The 19,921-nt window shown below is 38.9% G+C and overlaps 1 protein-coding gene across 8 annotated transcripts in view; it reads right to left on the reverse strand.

Annotated features, from left to right (window-relative positions):
• ZNF280C (zinc finger protein 280C) overlaps window positions 1–19,275 on the reverse strand; it is a 59,395-nt gene extending 40,120 nt beyond the window's left edge. The window contains exons 1-8 of one of the 8 annotated variants that reach the window (XM_061136024.1): window positions 19,138–19,275; window positions 11,692–11,737; window positions 11,522–11,575; window positions 8,174–8,363; window positions 6,083–6,147; window positions 4,339–4,482; window positions 1,592–1,657; window positions 1,360–1,469 (exon numbers count right to left, since the gene is read on the reverse strand). In XM_061136024.1, coding sequence (XP_060992007.1) covers window positions 1,360–1,469; window positions 1,592–1,657; window positions 4,339–4,482; window positions 6,083–6,098 — 336 coding nt within the window. In that variant the 5' untranslated portion in view covers window positions 6,099–6,147; window positions 8,174–8,363; window positions 11,522–11,575; window positions 11,692–11,737; window positions 19,138–19,275. Of the gene's footprint in view, window positions 1–1,359; window positions 1,470–1,591; window positions 1,658–4,338; window positions 4,483–6,082; window positions 6,148–8,173; window positions 8,364–11,521; window positions 11,576–11,691; window positions 11,738–18,244; window positions 18,323–19,137 lie in introns of all 8 variants that reach the window. The other 7 variants (XM_061136023.1, XM_061136022.1, XM_061136021.1 and 4 more) reach the window with 7 other exon arrangements.
• Window positions 19,276–19,921: the final 646 nt, after the last annotated feature.

Raw genomic sequence — 19,921 nt, forward strand, 5'->3', positions numbered from 1 at the left:
AAGATCTAAACAGACATTTCTCCAAAGAAGACACACAGACGGCTAACAAACACATGAAAAGATGCTCAACATCACTCATTATCAGAGAAATGCAAATCAAAACCACAATGAGGTACCATTACACGCCAGTCAGGATGGCTGCTATCCAAAAGTCTACAAGCAATAAATGCTGGAGAGGGTGTGGAGAAAAGGGAACCCTCTTACACTGTTGGTGGGGATACAAACTAGTACAGCTGCTATGGAGAACAGTGTGGAGATTCCTTAAAAAACTGGAAATAGAACTGCTATACAACCCAGAAATCCCACTCCTGGACATACACACAGAGGAAACCAGAATTGAAAGAGACACATGCACCCCAATGTTCATCACAGCACTGTTTATAATAGCCAGGACATGGAAGCAACCTAGATGCCCATCAGCAGACAAATGGATAAGAAAGCTATGGTACATATACACAATGGAATATTACTCAGTCATTAAAAAGAATACATTTGAATCAGTTCTAATGAGATGGATGACACTGGAGCCCACTATACAGAGTGAAGTAAGCCAAAAAGATAAACACCAATACAGTATACTAACACATATATATGGAATTTAGAATGATGGCAACAATAACCCTATATGCAAGACAGAAAAAGAGACACAGATGCATAGAACAGACTTTGGGACTCTGTGGGAGAAGGCGAGGGTGGGATGATCTGAGAGAATAGCATTCAAATATGTATATTATCACGTGTGAAACAGACTGCCAGTCCAGGGTGGATGCATGAGACAAGTGCTCAGGGCTGGTGCACTGGGATGACCCAGAGGGAAGGGACGGGGAGGGAGGTGGGAGAGGGGTTCAGGGTGGGGAACACATGTAAATCCATGACTGATTCATGTCAATGTATGGCAAAAACCACTACAATATTGTAAAGTAATTAGCCTCCAACTAATAAAAACAAAAAAAGTTAAAAACGAAACTATGAAAGTATGTTTTCAAAATAAACAGCAATAACGACCTTGGAGAAATCTTCCCAATTAAGAATACCCAATTCAGCTTACTATCTTAAGAATTTTGCCATTATGCAATATTCATTACTGATTATACTTTTTGAATCACTTTTAGACAGCATAGTTTTCAATATTATACCAATTTAATCATACTATTTGATTTATTGACAGGTTGAATAGTTAGTTCCTGCCGCTATTATTTTGGGTATCAGTTGCACTATCATAAAAATGGTGACATTTTCTGACAGTGATTATGTTTCTACTGGGATGATAACTAGCTATGATAGTCCACAATTCTAACTGGGTATTATAATATCTAAATGTGTCCCTGTGCTTAATTGTGTAGTTTTAAAAACACTTACACATTTAGACACGTTCTGAACGGTATCAGAGCTACGTGAAGATCTAGACTCAGGATGAAATCTAGGAAAGGCAGCCTCTGGACTTGATGTCGAGTCTTCGATGTCGTCACCTAAAGGCATGAAAGCATCAGCAATACCTGTATTTTAAAATTACACAAGTACTATTTTTCTACACAACCAATTCTACCGCAATATTTTACTTTAATTTTAAAGTAATACAATAATACTATACCTTGACTGACTGTCTCATTCTTTATTTCCTTTGAAGATGAGCTGGGATTACCCCTGTTCACAGTATCTATGAAAATTGTATTTATTTAAAAATTTTTTTATTTCAGTAAAAGTATATATTATAAAAATAGAAAAACTTCCCCCCCAAAATCTATATATAAGTAATACTTGAAGCATATTGCTTTCTTTTAATGGTGACAGGGTTGTATACAAACTTGGGTTACTGTGACTTGAAATCAAGCCCTTTCCCAATCTCCATGTCACATTCACACCCCTAAAAGCCTGGAAGTTTCATCATGGGCAAGCTGATGGATTATCTATACCACTGCTCTTGACTACTGACAGGAATACCATCAAAGACTAAATTGAATCTATAGAGTTTATAAAAGTAGCTCATATCTACTCATTACACCAAAAGTCAATTTGAGCCTGATGTGATTTTCTGGATCAGTCTAAGATTGCTCACTGTTTATGCATGTGAACCCATAACTTCTAGGTTATTGAGGAATCAAATGAAAATTTGGAATAGAGATTTACCTAAAATTGCTAGTCAAGAGAAGGTACAAAGCAGAAAAAAAATCCCGTAAGACATCAAAAAATTTCCCTTTTCCACTCCTAGTAGAAAATAACTAGATCTCATAAAATAATTGTATAAAGAGTCACACAAAAGTAGGGCTGTTTTATCATATGAAGTGCTCTATGACTAAGCACTATGAAAGTCTTTTAGAAGAAAAATCTGTTCATTCAAATAAGTTGGTATTGTTTTCATTTAGAAATTCAAGATATGTATTTATCCAAGCCATTAAATAATTTTTATAGTACTTTTTGGTGACTGTAGTCCATCAAACACAGTTTTTATTCACCCTTTTATAGACTCATGTTCCATATGCTAAAATATTTTATGACTCACAAGACATTAACAGAATCATTTAAATTCTGGGTTATTTAGAAAAGAAATTTCACCAGGGTCAAATTTCTTTTTGACAGAATCACTACTAATACACATTATTCTAGTTGAGTAATAGTTATCACTAATTGATATATATTCAATGTCAATAAGATGATTTGAATAACTTTTAAATATGGTTAATACTTCACTATAAAAATCATCACAGTGACTAGGAAACATTACAATAATTTAATATTCTGCTTCTCTATCAGCAGCAAATATATCAACATGCCTACTTCATCGAAGTGGCACTCCGCTTAGCATCTCTCAGTTTGCCACAGGAAGTAATACTGAGAATTAAACTAAATTATTCTACCTTTGATAACTGAATAGAAGTGCTATTCCAAGTTTAGAGACAGAGAAACAAGAACTAGGCTTTCAGAAAATTAAAACTCTTTCTCTAAACCACACTAATATGCACAGCCATAGTAAGAAAATATTGGTGTGCTGGCTACATTCGTCAGTAAATTCTTCTGCCTTAACAGAGGTAAATATAATGAGAAAGACTGTTTCTTCATTCACCACTGAAACTAAATGGTATTCCTCTGAATTTTACACAATTCTAATTGGCCTTTTTGTTGCTGTTGTTTGTTTTAGCATTAGCCACTCAGTTGTGTCCGACTCTGTGGTGACCCCATGGACTCCGTTTGGACTTCCCTGGTGGCTCAGATGGTAAAGCGTCTGCCTACAATGCGAGACCCGGGTTCAACCCCTGGGTCAGGAAGATCTCCTGCAGAAGGAAATGGCAGCCAACTCCAGTATTCTTGCCTGGAAAATCCCATGGATGAAGGAACCTGGTAAGTTACAGTCCATGGGGTCGCAAAGAGTCGGACATGACTGAGCAACTTCACTCACTCACTCATAGACTGTATCCCACCAGGCTCCTCTTTCCATGGAATTCTCTGGGCAGGAATACTGGAGTAGTGGATTGCCATTCCCTTCTCCAGGGGATCTATCTTCCCAACTCAAGGATCAAATTCAGGTTTCCTGCATTGCAGGCAGATTCTTTACTTTCTGAGCCACCAGGGAATTGATTGGACATTTAACAAGTGTCATTAATAAAAAAAAAATCTTCATTTTTACATTATAACAATGTCAAATCTAATTAATAGAAATCCACAAAGGTATCTGACATTCTCCCAGAAAGCCATGAGGATTAAGTGTGCTGACTGCCTGCATCATCCTAGTATACTGGCTGAAAATCAAGTCACTGTATATTCTTCATGAATATAATCAGGACTTGCTGAAAGATGGGTGTGGCCAGAAGCTACTGCTCATGTCGATATACAAACCAGAGCCTTTTTATTTTGTAGACATAAATCAAAAAGACACTGATGAGGCAGTTGACTGGGTGTCAGAAACTCCATCAGAGACTAACACAAACTTATTTAGTAGTCTGATGTTTTAAACAAAGCATTCCAACACTTCCTTTTCTAGGTACATTTGGGCTTAGGGGAGAAAAAGAAAAATTAACAAATAAACAGGTAAATAGATGACTTGGCTCCAATAAAATTATGATTTCTAATCTCACAAGGTCTACAATGCTGTTAAGCAATCTTAACGTTTAGGTAACTCAGTTAACATTTTCCTTTTCTCTCAGATATTTTTACCTCTCACACCTCCTTATTCAAGTTCCTAACCACATTCTCCTTCTGATTCTCACAAATTCTTACTGACCGCTATATTCTCCTCTCATGTCCAGCACCTTATAGTATAACAAGGATATATAAGACACTCCCACATTTTCCACTAGGAACATCATCTGTTAAAACTTTGCTTCACTGAAAGTAAATGCTTACTTGAAACAGGTGATTTTGAACCTGGTATCGCTCCAACAAAGATCAGCTCATCATCATCTTCCTCCTTAGTTTCTATTTTCTTCTGCCAAGGTTCCAACTCTTCTTCTTCACATTCCATAAACAGTTCTGCCATTCTGGAATTATCTAATTTTCAAAAAAGAGAGAATCAAATTTTATTTTTCTAAATATTTTCTTGTAATCCATAGTATGATATTTAAGATGTACTTTACTAAGTCTAATAGCAATAATTGAACTGAAATTTTAAAGTCAGAAACGGTAACAAAAATATGAAACTCAGAACCCAATCTCTAAAATCTAGACTAGTAAAATTAAGCTAACTAGGAAGATAATGGATGACAGTAGTTATTTAGTGGCTAATAAATTTTAAGAACAATCAAATCCAATCAAAGTGAGTTTTTAATTTTATTGCTGGAATATAATTATATTCACAAAAAGAGTGTACCTAACTCTTATCCGAAAAAAAACCCCAGACACTTCTGTATTATAATAACAAAAGGGAGATAAACTGAGAATAAGTAGCAACAGGTGAGAGAGATACTAGGAAAACTGAACCAGATTCAGGGATACTAGGCACAGGGCAACACAGGGATGAAGTGCTAGAACAAAAATAGGATAATTAAGTAAAGCTTATTCCATCCCAATGCAGCATTTCTCACTTGAAGAAACTAAGTAAAGAACATACTGTGGGTACCACCTGTCTATAAGTGCTGACCAATCACAAAGACCTACCAGGAAGCACCTTAAGTGTCTCATTTTTAAATATTGGACAGACACCCAATAAGCACCAGAAATATGATTAAAATCTCCAATGTGAAAGACCAAAGCAATAAAACAGGTCAAAGGACATTAAAACACAGGTAGTACTGAAGACAAGAAAAAAATATTAGAAATTATAATCAGCATTTTAAAGATGTAAGACAGGAATGCTATAAAAATTAATATTCAGAGCTAATAGATTTAAAACAAAATAGTCAAAATTCAGTGAAGAAAAATAAAGTGCCAAAATTGAGTAAATATCCCATGCCTCCGGTGCACGCACACATGGTGCAGTGCTAAACTGCTTCAGTCATGTCCGACTCTTTGTGACCCTATGGACAGTAGCCTCCCAGGTTCCTCTGTCCCAGGGATGCTCCCGCCAAGAATACTGGAGGGGGTTGTCTTGCCCTCCTCCAGGGTCTCTCTCCAGCGGCTCCCACAGTGTAGGTGGATTCTTCACTGCTGAGCCACCTGGGAAGCCCCAAATAGCCCATAAGTGGAACTAAAAGACAAAAAATATACCTATACTAAATAGAGAAGAAAAATTTGTGATAAATCAGTTTCAAAACTACAACTCACATAACAGAAGTCCCAGAAAAAAAAAAAAAAAAGAAAAAGGACAGGGAATATAATAAAAGGAAAAATACAAGAAAAAATTCCCAGTTCTAAAGGACATAAATTCTCCAGATAAAAGGACCCACTAGCACCTACCACAATAATCAAGAAAAAACCTACAGTAGATGGACAAATCATGAAATTTCAAAATGCTGGAGATAAACAGAATATCCTAAAATCTGAGAGAAGAAAGTTAGAAAAATGATTTTAAAAATCTTAAGTGAAAATAACTTTTTCAATTTAGCATTCTATACCCAATTTTTGTCAAGCATAAAATTATATATTCTTTCATCAAGAATTAAAAAAAGAGAAAGAATAAAGATTAGCAACGAGGAGTTGCTCCACTCCGTACCGGCAGGAAGCGACATATTGGTGTCTCAGGTCTTGTTGATGCAGCACGAGATTCCCGTGATGAACCTGTTGGACAGCAAGGTCAACTACTTCAGCCCGTCACTGTCTGTGTGGAACCTGGTCTCTGACAAATAGGACTCACTGGGCCAGTGCGCAGACATCAGGAGCTGCCTACCGGCCCAGGACGCCATGATGTGCTCCCAACCGTTAGCCACAGGCCAGGGCCGCGCCTCCACCTGCTGCGGAGTCAGGCGGCCTACCTCTTCTCCGTGCCTTACATGGGCCTACAACAGACCACCCTAGCCTACCTGGACAGTCAGGTTGCAGCAGCGCTAATCCTCTGCTCCAGCCATGAGTACCGCCACTGGCTCCGCTACGCACAATATGTCCTCTCACACGGTAACGCCTCTACACGACACTCCCGCTCTCGCACGGGACGTTCTCTCTCGCGATATTTCCACTCTCGCGGTACCCCTCCCCCCACCTCGAGGCACCCCCTTTCTTGCGATAGCACCACTGGCCTAGGCGCAGTTATGTCCTGTCACCCACTACTGCCTCTACACGCGGTACCCACTCTTGCGTGGTACATCCTCTCTCGCGGTACCCACCTCTCTTGCAGTACACCCCTCTTTTGCGGTACCGCCACTGGCTCTGCTATGCATGGTATGTCCTCTCATATAGTACCGCCTCTACACGTCATTCGCGCTCTCGCACATGACGTTCTCTCTCGCGGTATCTCCTCTCTCGTGGTACCCCTCCCCCCACCTCGAGACACCCCCTCTCTTGTGATAGCACCACTGGCCTATTCGCAGGATATCCTCTCACACGGTACTGCCTCTACATGCGGTACCCGCTCTCGCGCGGTTTGTCCTCTCTCGCGGTACCCACCTCTATTGCAGTACACCCCTCTTTTGCGGTACCACTACTGGCTCCGCTATGCACGGTATGTCCTCTCATACAGTACCGCCTCTACACATCGTCTGTGCTCTCGCACGTGACGTTCTCTCGCGGTATCTCCTCTCTCGCGGTACCCCTCCCCCCACTCGCGGTACCTCCTCTCTTGCGATAGCACCACTGGCCTAGGCGCAGTTATGTCCTGTCACCCACTACTGCCTCTACACGCGGTACCCGCTCTTGCGCAGTATGTCCTCTCTTGCGGTACCCACCTCTCTTGCAGTACACCCCTCTTTTGCGGTACCACTACTGGCTCCGCTATGCACGGTATGTCCTCGCATACAGTACCGCCTCCACACATCGTCTGTGCTCTCGCACGTGACGTTCTCTCGCGGTATCTCCTCTCTCGCGGTACCCCTCCCCCCACTCGCGGTACCTCCTCTCTTGCGATAGCACCACTGGCCTAGGCGCGGTTATGTCCTGTCACCCACTACTGTCTCTACACGCGGTACCCGCTCTTGCGCAGTATGTCCTCTCTCGTGGTACCCACCTCTCTTACAGTACACCCCTCTTTTGCGGTACCGCCACTGGCTCTGCTATGCACAGTATGTCCTCTCATACAGTACCGCCTCTACACGTCATTCGCGCTCTCGCACATAACGTTCTCTCTCGCGGTATCTCCTCTCTCGTGGTACCCCTCCCCCCACCTTGAGGCACCCCCTCTCTTGTGATAGCACCACTGGCCTATTCGCAGGATATCCTCTCACGCGGTACTGCCTCTACACGCGGTACCCGCTCTCGCGCGGTTCGTCCTCTCTCGCAGTACCCACCTCTCTTGCAGTACACCCCTCTTTTGTGGTACCACTACTGGCTCTGCTATGCACGGTGTGTCCTCTCATACAGTACCGCCTCTACACATCGTCTGTGCTCTCGCACATGACGTTCTCTCGCGGTATCTCCTCTCTCGCGGTACCCCTCCCCCCACTCGCGGTACCTCCTCTCTTGCGATAGCACCACTGGCCTATTCGCAGGATATCCTTTCACGCGGTACTGCCTCTACACGCGGTACCCGCTCTCGCGCGGTTCGTCCTCTCTCGCGGTACCCACCTATCTTGTACACCCCTCTTCTGCGGCTCTGCCACTGGCTCCGCTATGCACGGTATGTCCTCTCATACAGTACCTCCTGTCCACGTGGTACCTGCTCTCACGTGGTACGTCCTCGCGTGCACGTATGTCCTCTCGTGCACGCAGTATGTCGTCTCGCACGGTACGTCGTCTCGCACGGTACGTCCTCTCGCACGGTACGTCCTCTCGCACGGTACGTCCTCTCGCGGTATCTCCTCTCGTGCTACCCCCTCTTTCGCAGTACCTCATCTCACGCGCATTACCTCATGAACAAAGGGTTTGAATACCAACTCCCGGAAATAGTGCAAGGACTTACTGGGGCTGGATCACACTTCCACTGAAGTCAGTGGGAGTCCACAGAACTTCAGCTTCCAGCACCTGTTCACTGAGTGCCAGGAGAAGCTCAACCTCCTTACAGACAAGTAGCCTGCTCCCCACTTCCCCCACACACCGAAGGCAGGGCTGCACTGGCCACTGATGCCACAGGAGGTGAGCTGTCCTGCAGAGAGCCTCTGTCCTAGGCAGCTCTGCCCACAAGTCTTCCCTCCTTCCAGGGCTTGGAGTGGAGTTGGGTCCCTGCCCTGCTGCCCCCAGACCAGTGATGCATGCCCAGGCCTGCTATCTCCAGCACGGCCCCAGGCAGACTCAACCCAGACACCATTAGGGGTGCCAGGCTGCTTCACCTATGATGAAAGAGCCATTTGTGAAGAAAAAACCCAAGACATTAGCGGATTATAGAGACAAACCTGAGACCTATGTAAAAGGAAAGCCTATTCCAGCACACAGGCTATTTTTGTACTAGAATTTGTTAACTTGTAATATGGTCAATAATCAGGATTTCCCTATATAATCAGGATTTCCTTATAAGTCACTCGGACATTGGGCTTCCCTGGTGGCTCAGATGCTAAAGAATCCGCCTACAATGTGGGAGGCCTGGGTTAAATCCCTGGGTTGGGAAGATTCCCTGGAGGAGGGCATGGCAACACACTCCAGTATTCTTGCCTGGAGAATCCTCAGGGACAGAGGAGCCTGGTGGGCTACAGTCCATGGGGTAGTGAAGAGTCAAACTGAACTGAGCAACTAAGCACAGCACTTGGACATTGGTCACTTGTAAGAAATTTAAACTCTAATTATGACAGCTTCATTGAAAAATAATTGTACTGAAATTAACTTGTCTATCTTCATTTGGTTTTAGTTTTTAGGTGTAAAAAGAGACTGTCTTGGGGGGGATGTGGCATAGGTTGGGTGATTTCTTTAGTAAGTGTAAAATAAATGGACATGCATTAGATAGCAAAAAAAAAAAGGAATAAAGGCCAGCAACACCACACAAAATTTACCTCCCATTCACCCTTATTTTCTTAGGAAGACCATATCAAAATATGAGACTTAAGGAGGAAGACAATGGAATGCAGAAAACATAATATCCAACACAATACAAAGACAAAAGAAAGTCCCAGGGCAATAGCTATTTCAAGTCTAGAGAGCAACCTGCCAGAATAGAATTGAACATTACTCCCAGAAGGAATGTCTCTAGGAGACCAAACACATGCATGTGTGCATGCGCGTGCGTGCACGCACACACACACACAATCAAATTGTTAGATTATCTGACAAGTTTTAACATGTAGAAAATCAAGTTAAGAGGTGACAGAAGGGTTTGAGAGGACTTGGCTATAGATTCTAGTAAAATTTAGTAAATTTTAAAAACCAAAAAAAATTTGATTTGCTGGATACATCAGAAAACAATGTTTGTTATGTGGTCATCACAATAAAAACATCAAATATGACTTAACTAGAAATTGAGAAATAACTGCATTGGGAGATGCTTAGGGGGTGGTTCAGTGTAAGAAAATTAAAATCCTGCTATTCCTTGAAGGAAATCATTAGATAATGGCAAAAACTGATGATTCAAGAGACAGCAGTATTTTAAAATTTTAGAAACATGTAAGTAATTATTTCTAACAACTAAACTATTGAAAGTGGATGTTGTGAGAAAAAAAACAGGGAGAACAGAGGCCCAGTATGCACACCTCCTTTATTGCTTGCTCTCTCACTCTTAGCTAGATATATGGAGTGAGATGTGGATGGGGTGACAACTTTGAAAAAATAAAAACAAAACAAACTAATAACACTCCAGGGTTCTGACTTAGCTGATGATATCCTTTTTTTTTAATTAGATAATGCTATTTAAAATTTATCTTTTATTTATTTATTTTCATTTATTTTTTAATCTAATTGACTTTATTTATTTGGCTGCACTGAGCCTTCATTGTTGCACATGGGCTTTCTCTAGTTGTGATGAGCGGGCTTCTCATTTTGGTGGCTTCATTTGTGGCAGAGCATGGGCTCTAGAGGGCCCATGTTTGGCCCAACAGCTTGGGCGAGCCGGCTTAGCTGTCCCCATTTTCCTGGACCAGGGATCGAACCTGTGTCCCCTGCATTGGCAAGTGGACTCTTAACTACTGGACCACCAGGGAAGTCCCTCGCTGTTTCTTTTTTTAAATTTATTTATTTTTAATTGAAGGATAATTGCTTTGTAATATTGGTTTCTTTTCTGCCATATATCACCGTACATGTCTAACTCCAAAGTAAGCTCCCTGAGAGTAGAGAACATAGTTTCTTCTCCCTTTACATTTCCTCCTACACACAGCAGTCTACTGGATATGCAGTAAGGACTTAACTGGCAATATAAGGTAATTGGGAATTGGTAATATAAGGTAATATGGTAATATAAGGGCTAAGAAACTAGGCAAAGTCAGGGAATGCCAAATTTAAAAAAATGAGAGACCCATGTATACTGATAACAAAAAAATTATATCTGTGTTAATACCATGGTCTTAATATGTAGATACATAGGTCTTTCATATTCTTATTAACTGGGTTCTGACACTATCACTATATTCAAGATAGACTGCTGAGTAAAAAATTTTAAGGGCACGTAATAGTATCTATAATATGATCTTATTTGGTAATTATTTTTTTTATTTATTTTTTTTATTTGGTAGTAATTTTGTCTACACATAGAAAAAAGTTTGTGATTATGTATACCAAACATATATAATAGTTAACTCTGGAGATGAGGAAGAAACACCTCATTTCTATTTTACTGACATTTTTATTGTATGTAGTTCTTTTTTTATATAGTATTACTACAATCCTGGGAGAGGAAATGGCAACCCACTCCAGTATTCTTGTCTGGAGAATCCCATGGACAGGGGAGCCTGGCAGGCTACAATCCATGGGGTCGCAAAGAGTTGGACACAACTTAGCAACTACACAGATTACTACAATAAATTTAAGAGTTTTTTTGTGTTTTTTTTTTCAATATGCCCACCTCCGTCTCTCTCACATTTTCTTATGAAGCAAGGTTATCAATACAAGAAGCAAGTAGACTAGTATCACTTGCAGCAGCAATACTTACTTTTTGGTTGAAAAGAGGTGTCGTCGTCCATCAAGTTGCAGAGTCACCTAAGCACTAACACATGACATCAATCAATTTTATGAGTCACTTTAAGTAACACCAAATATACTGAAACATGGTATTTGGGTTTCAAAAATCGTTGGGTCTAATTTCAATTTCCAGAAACTCACCATGTGACTCCAGACAAGGTAGCAAGTTAGGTCTTAGTTTTCTGCCCTATGAAAGTAAAGATACTTACTATTAGGGTGGATTTGTTAAATTAAATGCTAACACATTAAATATTCTTCTCTATAAACAGTTTACCTTTTGAGTTTGATATTTACATACTACTCACTTTCCATAACTGGTTCATTCCTGAATGAAAATTTTTTAAATAAAATCCTGAATGTAAATAGCATTTATTACTTGAAGAAATCTGATAAATTTAATTACAAATAATTTTTGAAAGGCATCCTATAAAAATGAGTAATGACCCTGTAATACATGTTTTAGTAAATCTGAGTTTGAAATGCTAAGTAACATTAATTTTTAACTGTTATTCTTCACATTTCAGAAATAATATTATTTTTAAAATGCATTCAAAGGAAATTTTAAGGGTTTTTTTTTTTTTTTTTTTTTGGTCTCTTACCAATGTTAACTGAAAGGAACAGAAAATTAGTTGGACACATTTTATCATAGATTAATTCATTAAAAAATTACTCATTTCCTTCTGCACTCAATGTAATGTGCTCAATTCTAGGGGGAAAATTAATAGATAAATCATAGTACTTACTTTCACAAGTTTATGATCTAATGTCTATGTTTCTTTGGGCTTTTTAAAACATTTAAACATTTTCAAAAAACATTTAAATTGCTTTTTTAAAACAATAACTTCTGTTCTGAATTCTCATGCACATATCATATTTTTTTACATACAAGATAAGTATGCTTAAAAAATTTCAGCTATTTAAAAAAGTTAAAACTTAAACATCAATAATCTAAAGTATTTAGATAAACAGTTAACTGATTATCCTCAGACTAGCAAAAGCAAGCTTTTTTGCTTCTTCCAATTTCAAATCATTTCCTTTAATCATTAGATCAAAGGGAAAAAAAAACTTAACTCCAGAAGAAGTTACTGGTAGAAATGTCTGAATTACCATTATAAAATTCTCTAGTGAATTCTGTACTTAAATGTCCCTAGTTCTGAGGTGTGGCTATTGAAACCTCTGAACTGAATTATTTGAATAGTTATTGCTTGTCCCTAAACTAGAATTAAGGTTAATGCATATGTCAAGTACATAGATTCATGACAATTCTTGCTCAGCATTAAGGACCTACTGCTATGAAGAATGGAAAGTATTTTTTAAGAGTCACCACTGTACAGCCTTTGAAATTCATATAGAACCCTTTTATTAAATGATCATAAACAATATTGTTTGGTACAAAAGGCCTACATTAGTACTAAATGTACAAGTAGTCTATATAAACAAGTCATATCTACTGCCTATGACTACAGAGATAGCTTTTGAGGCCAATAGTAGCCACCAAGGAGCCTCAATCAGTGCATTCATAAACACTCTCAGATGCCATTAGAATCATAACTTTAAAGCTACATTACCCAATAAAGCAGTTAAGCCTCCCCAAAGTGATCACCACAAAAAACTCTCAGATCATCACTTCAGAGCTTTGGTGGCAAGGCAAAGAATTCTATGAGAAATTAAGTCATTTGTTAGAGAAATGGAATATCTAGCAAAATATGTAAGGAGTATCTTAGCATTCCTATAATAGCAACTCCAAAGGGTCTCCAGGTTCTGCAACTCGGAGTTGACACCAAAATAAGCAGAAGAGAACTCTCCACCTCAGCTACTGACTCAGGTAGGGATGCCCAAATTCAATAGACTGGTCTTATGCAGGGGAAAATGAATTTCAAGTAACTGACTAATGAAAGACCTCTTGGAGCATTATCCATTCAGGCTTTGGAGACTGAATGTATAAATAATTATGATTTATATATATATATATATATATATATATATATAGTTTCAGCTCTTATACATCTAAAATTCAGCTATCTTTTAAGAGTTAATTCTACAAAAATTAAAAAAATCTGTGGATTAAAAGAATTACAATAGTAAATTGTATGTTATGTGCGTTTTACAAGATGAAATACTTGAAAATATCAAGATGCCATTTCACTCACTAGAATGGTTGTAACTAAAAAGAACTAAAAACATTAGTTGTAACTAAATGAGTGACTCCTAATGGATATAAGGTTTCTTCACAAGGTGATTAAAATGTTTTAAATTTGATTGTGGTGATAATTGTACAGCACTGTGGATGTACTAAAATCATTGAATTGTACACTTCAAATGGGTGAATTGTACATTATGTGAATTATAGCTGAATAAAGCTGTTAGGCATATAATAAGCTGATAGGATATAAGCCTGGTGGTGATGGAAAAAGACTACATGGAGAAAGACTACCTAAGAAAGACACCAACAAAGAATAGCAAAGTGATGAGATTACAGAGTAGAGAAAAAGAAGGTAGAACAGGGAGACATTCAAGTTCTGATGTGACACGTGTATATATTGCAAAATGATCACCAGAGTAAGTCTAATTAACATCTATCACTACAGTTGTTTTGAGTGTGTGTGTGTGATGAGGTCTTTTAAGAGCTACTCTCTTGCAGTAGCCTGTGTGCTCAGTTGTGTCTGATTCTTTTCAACCCCATGGACTGTAGCCTGCCAGGCTCCTCTATCACGGAATTTTTCAGGCAAGAATACAGGAATGGGTTGCCACTTCCTACTCCAAGGGATCTTCTCCACCCACTGATTGAACCTGCATCTCCTGACTTGGCAGGCGGATTCTTTTACCACTGGGAAGCCCCCTGCTCTCTTAGCAACTTTCAAATACCCAGCACAGTCTTATTAATTGTAGTCACGCCATACTATATTACATCCCCAGGACTTATTCTGTAATTAGAAGTTTGTACCTTTTGACCACCTTCACCCAATTTTGTCCTCCCCTCCCCCAATATGTGTTCTGTATCTATGAAGTGTGTGTATGTTGTAAAGATTCCACACACAAGGGAGATCACAAGTTATTTGTCTTTCTTTGACTTAGCATAATGCCTTAAAGGTCCACTCATGTTGTTGCAAATGGCAGGATTTCCTTCATTTTAATAGCTGAATAATATTCCATGGAATAATGTGGAATAATATTCCATATTTTCTCTATTCATTCATCAAAAGATGGACACTTAGATTTTTCCATGATTTTTCCATGTCTTGGTTATTAAATAATAACATTATAATAATGCTGCAGTGAACATGGGGGTGGAGATATCTTTTTGAGTTAGTATTTTTGTGTCCTCTGGGTAAACACTCAGAAGTTGAATTGTTTTATTATATCAGTACTCATGTTTTTGTCTATATTTACTACTGCATTGTCATCAAGTACTATTACTTTTACTGCTGGTACCTAATAAAAGAACAGAAAGAAAGAATATCTAAATGATGTATTTGTACTAAATAAAGGGAAAAATAACAGTTTATACAAAGAAATGAAGGTACTGAAAAAGTTTAAATAGAAAATTCTTGCTACTACCTAGATAGATATGAATTATGGGTGTGAAAAACTCAATTGAAGTAGTTAGTGACTTTGTTTCATCAAAGTGTTTTATTCAGTGCTGTAAGGTTGATTTGAATAGTATTGACTTTGCAGTCCTGATTATTTTATGACTGTACAAGCATTCTAAGAATATTTAACTGTTTTAAGTAAGAGGGTATCTGTGAAAATGTTTTCCTTATAATAGGACTTTATTGGTACTGTACTCAAATCCAAGAAACACTGTATTATACTGTGGTTTATTAGACAACTTCACTGGCACCTAAGAACAATTCAAACTCTCAAACCAGGTCTTGGGAACAAATCATATATAATTTAGAAGAAAAACATAGACTCATCATCTTGTCTTTGTCTAAGAAGTTTTTATATTGTGGAAATTATTTTTTGAAAGCCTGAGCACAGGTATATTTTGAGTCTATGTACATTTTGAGCAGATCTTTAATAATTTTACTATTTCTTCCCTAATTTAAGTTTTCAACTTTTGTCTCAAAACAGAATTATGAAAGTTGACTTTCATAATTCATCTATATGTAGAAAACAACTACTTGACATTAAGATTTAAAATCATTAGCACAATATTTTGCGAAGCTTGTCTATATTTTAAAACATTTTAACATTAGCTTTTGAGATGGACCACCATTCTAGTAAAATATACTTTCTGCAAAGTGATTTTTATATCACATTCAGAGTAAAGATTTTATCGATAAGGAAATGTTTTTATTACAATTCACATGTAAAAGATACAACTTGGAGAAAAGACTAGTGCATAGTGGACCTTTCAAAGCCAAATTATATAACAAATACTTAATTGAAGTTTCATAAGATATTCTATAATCACTAATTTCTAAAGTAACCTCAGGAAGTATATATTGTTAATTCACATTTTATAGGAGTAAAACTAAACCACTAGGGAAAATATCAAGTAAAGATATGGAGCACAATTATGGGAACACTAGACATAGGAGCAGAACAACTGAGAGGGAATTTGAAGTCTACCACTTTCTGGTTGCCAAACCTATAGGATATTTAATTGGTCTCTTTGAACTTAGTTTTTCTATCTGTAAAATGAAAACAGTAATACCTTCCTTGCAGCACTACTGGAAGATTAAATAAAGTACATGAAAAACTATTATACAGTAATTTGCCTTATTTTGCTCATTTCCTTCTTTACTAAAAGTCATACAAGTTGGTGAATATAAGCACTAAAAAGAAACAAAAATTCTAGTTCATGTATAGAACTGTTAAAATATTGTCACAAATAAAGAACGCCAGATTAGTAGTTCTCAAACTTTTTATCTCAGGCCCACTCTTCATTCTTAAATCTTACTGATGACTCCAATGAGCTTTTTGTTTATGTGGATTATATCTATTTATACTTACCATATTAGAAATTGAAACTGAGGAAAAAATTAAATATATATTAACTTATTTAAAGTAATAAAAAGTCCATCACATGCCCATATACTTTTAATTAAAATAACTACTTTCAAAAACAAAAAATCTAATAAGAATGACACTGATTTACATTTTTGCAAATGTCTTTAGGATCTGTCCTAATAAAAAGACAATTGGTACTTTTAGCAATTTCTGAAATGTATTTTTTGTTTTTCAAAGAACATACAAAGGAGTACACTATGTCTTATTAATACTTATCTAATAAAACTGGTTTCACTATTTTTTATTCTTATGCAATTATTTCTAAAATGACTTAAAATACAAAAGATGAAAGAAAAGTAGTCCATTGGACCCAGATGGTATGTAGGGATGACTACTTTTCTTGATATATGGTTATTAAAAACACTTCTTAAAAGAAAACTGCTTTGCAAGGAATGAATTAAAAAGGCCTAGATACACTTTTGATACAAATCATGGAGAAAACCAAGTCCTTCTTGAGTCACTATTTAAAACAACCTGACTGAAAATCATGTATATTTTAAGTCCTTCTCTGAAGCAAAAAGAAAATTATTCAGGGTTACATATTTAGTGAATATGTGAAATACTTCTGACCTTCAACAAAACACTTTTGAAATAGAACATTTTCAATATAAATATCCAATAAATATCTTATCTGTCACTAAAACTATGGGTTATTTTCTGTTTACAAAAATTGCTAATCATTTAGGTATTTTCCCTGTATAATAAGAAGAACAGAAATATTTCAGTATGGTTCTAAATGTCCTCTTGAATAAAGAAAACAAATTGAAGAGAAGAGGAGGTACAGAAATATATATCCATTCCCCTTACTTTTTCCACTAAAAGAGCTGTTGCCAAGGAGTAAAACCCTAGGCTGAAAAAATTAGATTGGACTAGAAAACTGAACTGATGAAATGGGTTGAAGAGGAGAAGCTGAAATTTGGACCCCTTCAACACAGAACTTTTTTCAAATTTTCAACATACTTGGAAATAATATTATTTTAATACTAAAAAGTTGAAAAGATATGAATTCTTTTGTAAAAATTTTTACTTAAGTATAGCTGATTTACAATGTTGTTTTGATATGAAGTCTTAAGTATTTTAAATATAAAGGAAAAGAAAATGGAAAAGTGCCACCTATATATTTTAGGTGAGTTTACTTGCTTTTCCTCCTTAACCACTTCACTCTCACAAAAAGTGGATCATAATATAGTGGACTGAGCATTGGCTAAGGAGTCAGAAGACCTAGGTTCAAGAATGGGTTCTATCACTCTTAGCCGCAAGACTAAGGGTAAAATCTCCTTGAGGTTGTTTCCTCAACTTCAAAACAGTTCTATCAACACCCCACAGCCCACCTCAAAAGAGGTGATAGCAATGAAATGTATAAATGCAAGATACAACTGTAGTGGGATTTGTACCAATGTTAACACATCAAGGGCACATAGCCTTAATTTTATAAGCAAATGGGTGTCTTCATAGGCTTAGTGAAGTTTCTGCTTAAGGAGACAGTTTGAATTTTCACTGTAACCCCCCCAAAGCAGGACACATCACAAATGCTAAGATGAGAATTTTGTGGTTAAAACTCTACTTCTCGGTTTTAATTTTATGTTTAATGGCACTAAAAGACATTAAAAATCACTGTTCAAACCTGAAAATAATAAAAGCAAAATTTAAGCTCACAGGTTAAAAAAAAAAAACAAACCTAAAAATTCCTTGCAAACAAAGAGAACTCCTTGGATGTAGAAGCTAGTTCACTTGACACTTTCTTCTCCGATCTCTCCTTTTAAAATAGCATTAAAACTTGAGATAAGTTAAGAGGAACTCCCTCCGTGTCTAGAGAAAGATAAAACCTCAGAATGAGATAATTTTTTCCGTCTCATTAAAACCTGCAATGATCACAGTTAAAAAATTGTGTCTCTAACTCCACGTTTCTCCTCAGGGCTCTTCTCCTCTAGACAATAACGGAATGGAGCACGATTTCTACGACGGAAGAGAGAGGTTCCTTTGGCAAGAACAAGGGTGTAAGCACTGAATGACCAGTAACCTGGGTGGGGGGAGTCAGCACAGAAAGGAAGGGCCCAAGGGGGCCAGGAGCCAGAAAGTTCGGGACCCTCTCTCCCCTCTATTCCCAAGACTGAAGAGCCTTGAGGGTGGGCGGGTCTCGCCAAACATCGGCATCATATGTACAAAAGACCAAAGGGAGTTGCCTCCAGAAAGAAAAGCCAAAACCAGTCTGGGACAGACCGACACTTAGGCCCCCGAGGGTGAGGAGGGAGCAGCAGCAACCCGCGCGGCTCCGACCTGAGGGTGGCCAAACGCTGTCGGCCTGAGGGTGGCCAAACGCTGCCGCCAAGCAACTACCTTTCCGAGATGCCTCCCCCGCCGGGCTGGCGCAAGATGGTGGCCCACCCGCCACCGCGCCAAGTCCGTCCCCTCCCCCGCACCCTGGGCCATCCTGGCGACCTATGCCAGCATCCAGACCCTCGACCCAGTCCTCACAGCCGAGCCACCTCAACTGCCCTCGGAGCAAAGTGGCCACAGCCTCGCGGGAGAGCCCCTGCCTGCTTCCGCGCGGCGCAGGCGGGGGACACTTACCGCGAGCGGGGCAGGTCAGCCTGACTGGGACTCGGAGGAGGAGAAAGAGGAGGAGGGAAGGGAGGAGCGCGAAAACATTAGGCGGCGACTGCAGCCACAGCGACGGCCCGCGGCGACTCTCAGAGCGGAATGAGTGCCTCAGAAGAGGGCAGAAGTATATAACTAAGCGCGCTGCCTCATGGGTAGACGCCAGCTTCTCCCCCCGCCCCCCAAACATCCGGGTTTCTTTTCTAATTGACCAGGGAGGGCGGGCACAGACATGTGCAAGGCTTTACACATTCTCGAAGTCAGCGGTCCGCTGCTTGTGGGTGGTGGGCTGTGGGTTACAAGCCGTGGGTCAGGGCGAGGGTCTGGGGCTGAAGCAGATCACCTCGGTCAGCCCACTGTCCAACCCGCGTTGCAAACCAGAAATCAGGGCTGTGCATCAAATTTGAGCACGTGGAAACGTGAATTCTAGGTCTTCCCAGTGTGTAGGAGCTGGACGCTCCAGTTTGAAAAGTACTGTACCCAAGAGGTGAAGACATAAACCAGATGAGTAAGAGGAATAATTATTTAAATAATTGATTAATTTAACTAAATCTGTTTTTAAAATATGATTTTGGTTGCATCTGTCAGTTAATTCTAACTCTGCCATATAGATGTCTATGATAATTAAAATGTTAAGAAAAACACCTGCCAAGATTCTGCTTGCAGAAACATACTCTAAACAATATATAACAGTATAGAAAGTTTCTTCTCCCAATTTTCCTCATAAGGTCTATGGCACTAGTGGTCATCCTCACAA

Source organism: Dama dama, chromosome X (assembly GCF_033118175.1).
Source record: "Dama dama isolate Ldn47 chromosome X, ASM3311817v1, whole genome shotgun sequence".
Classification (NCBI taxonomy): Eukaryota; Metazoa; Chordata; class Mammalia; order Artiodactyla; family Cervidae; genus Dama; species Dama dama.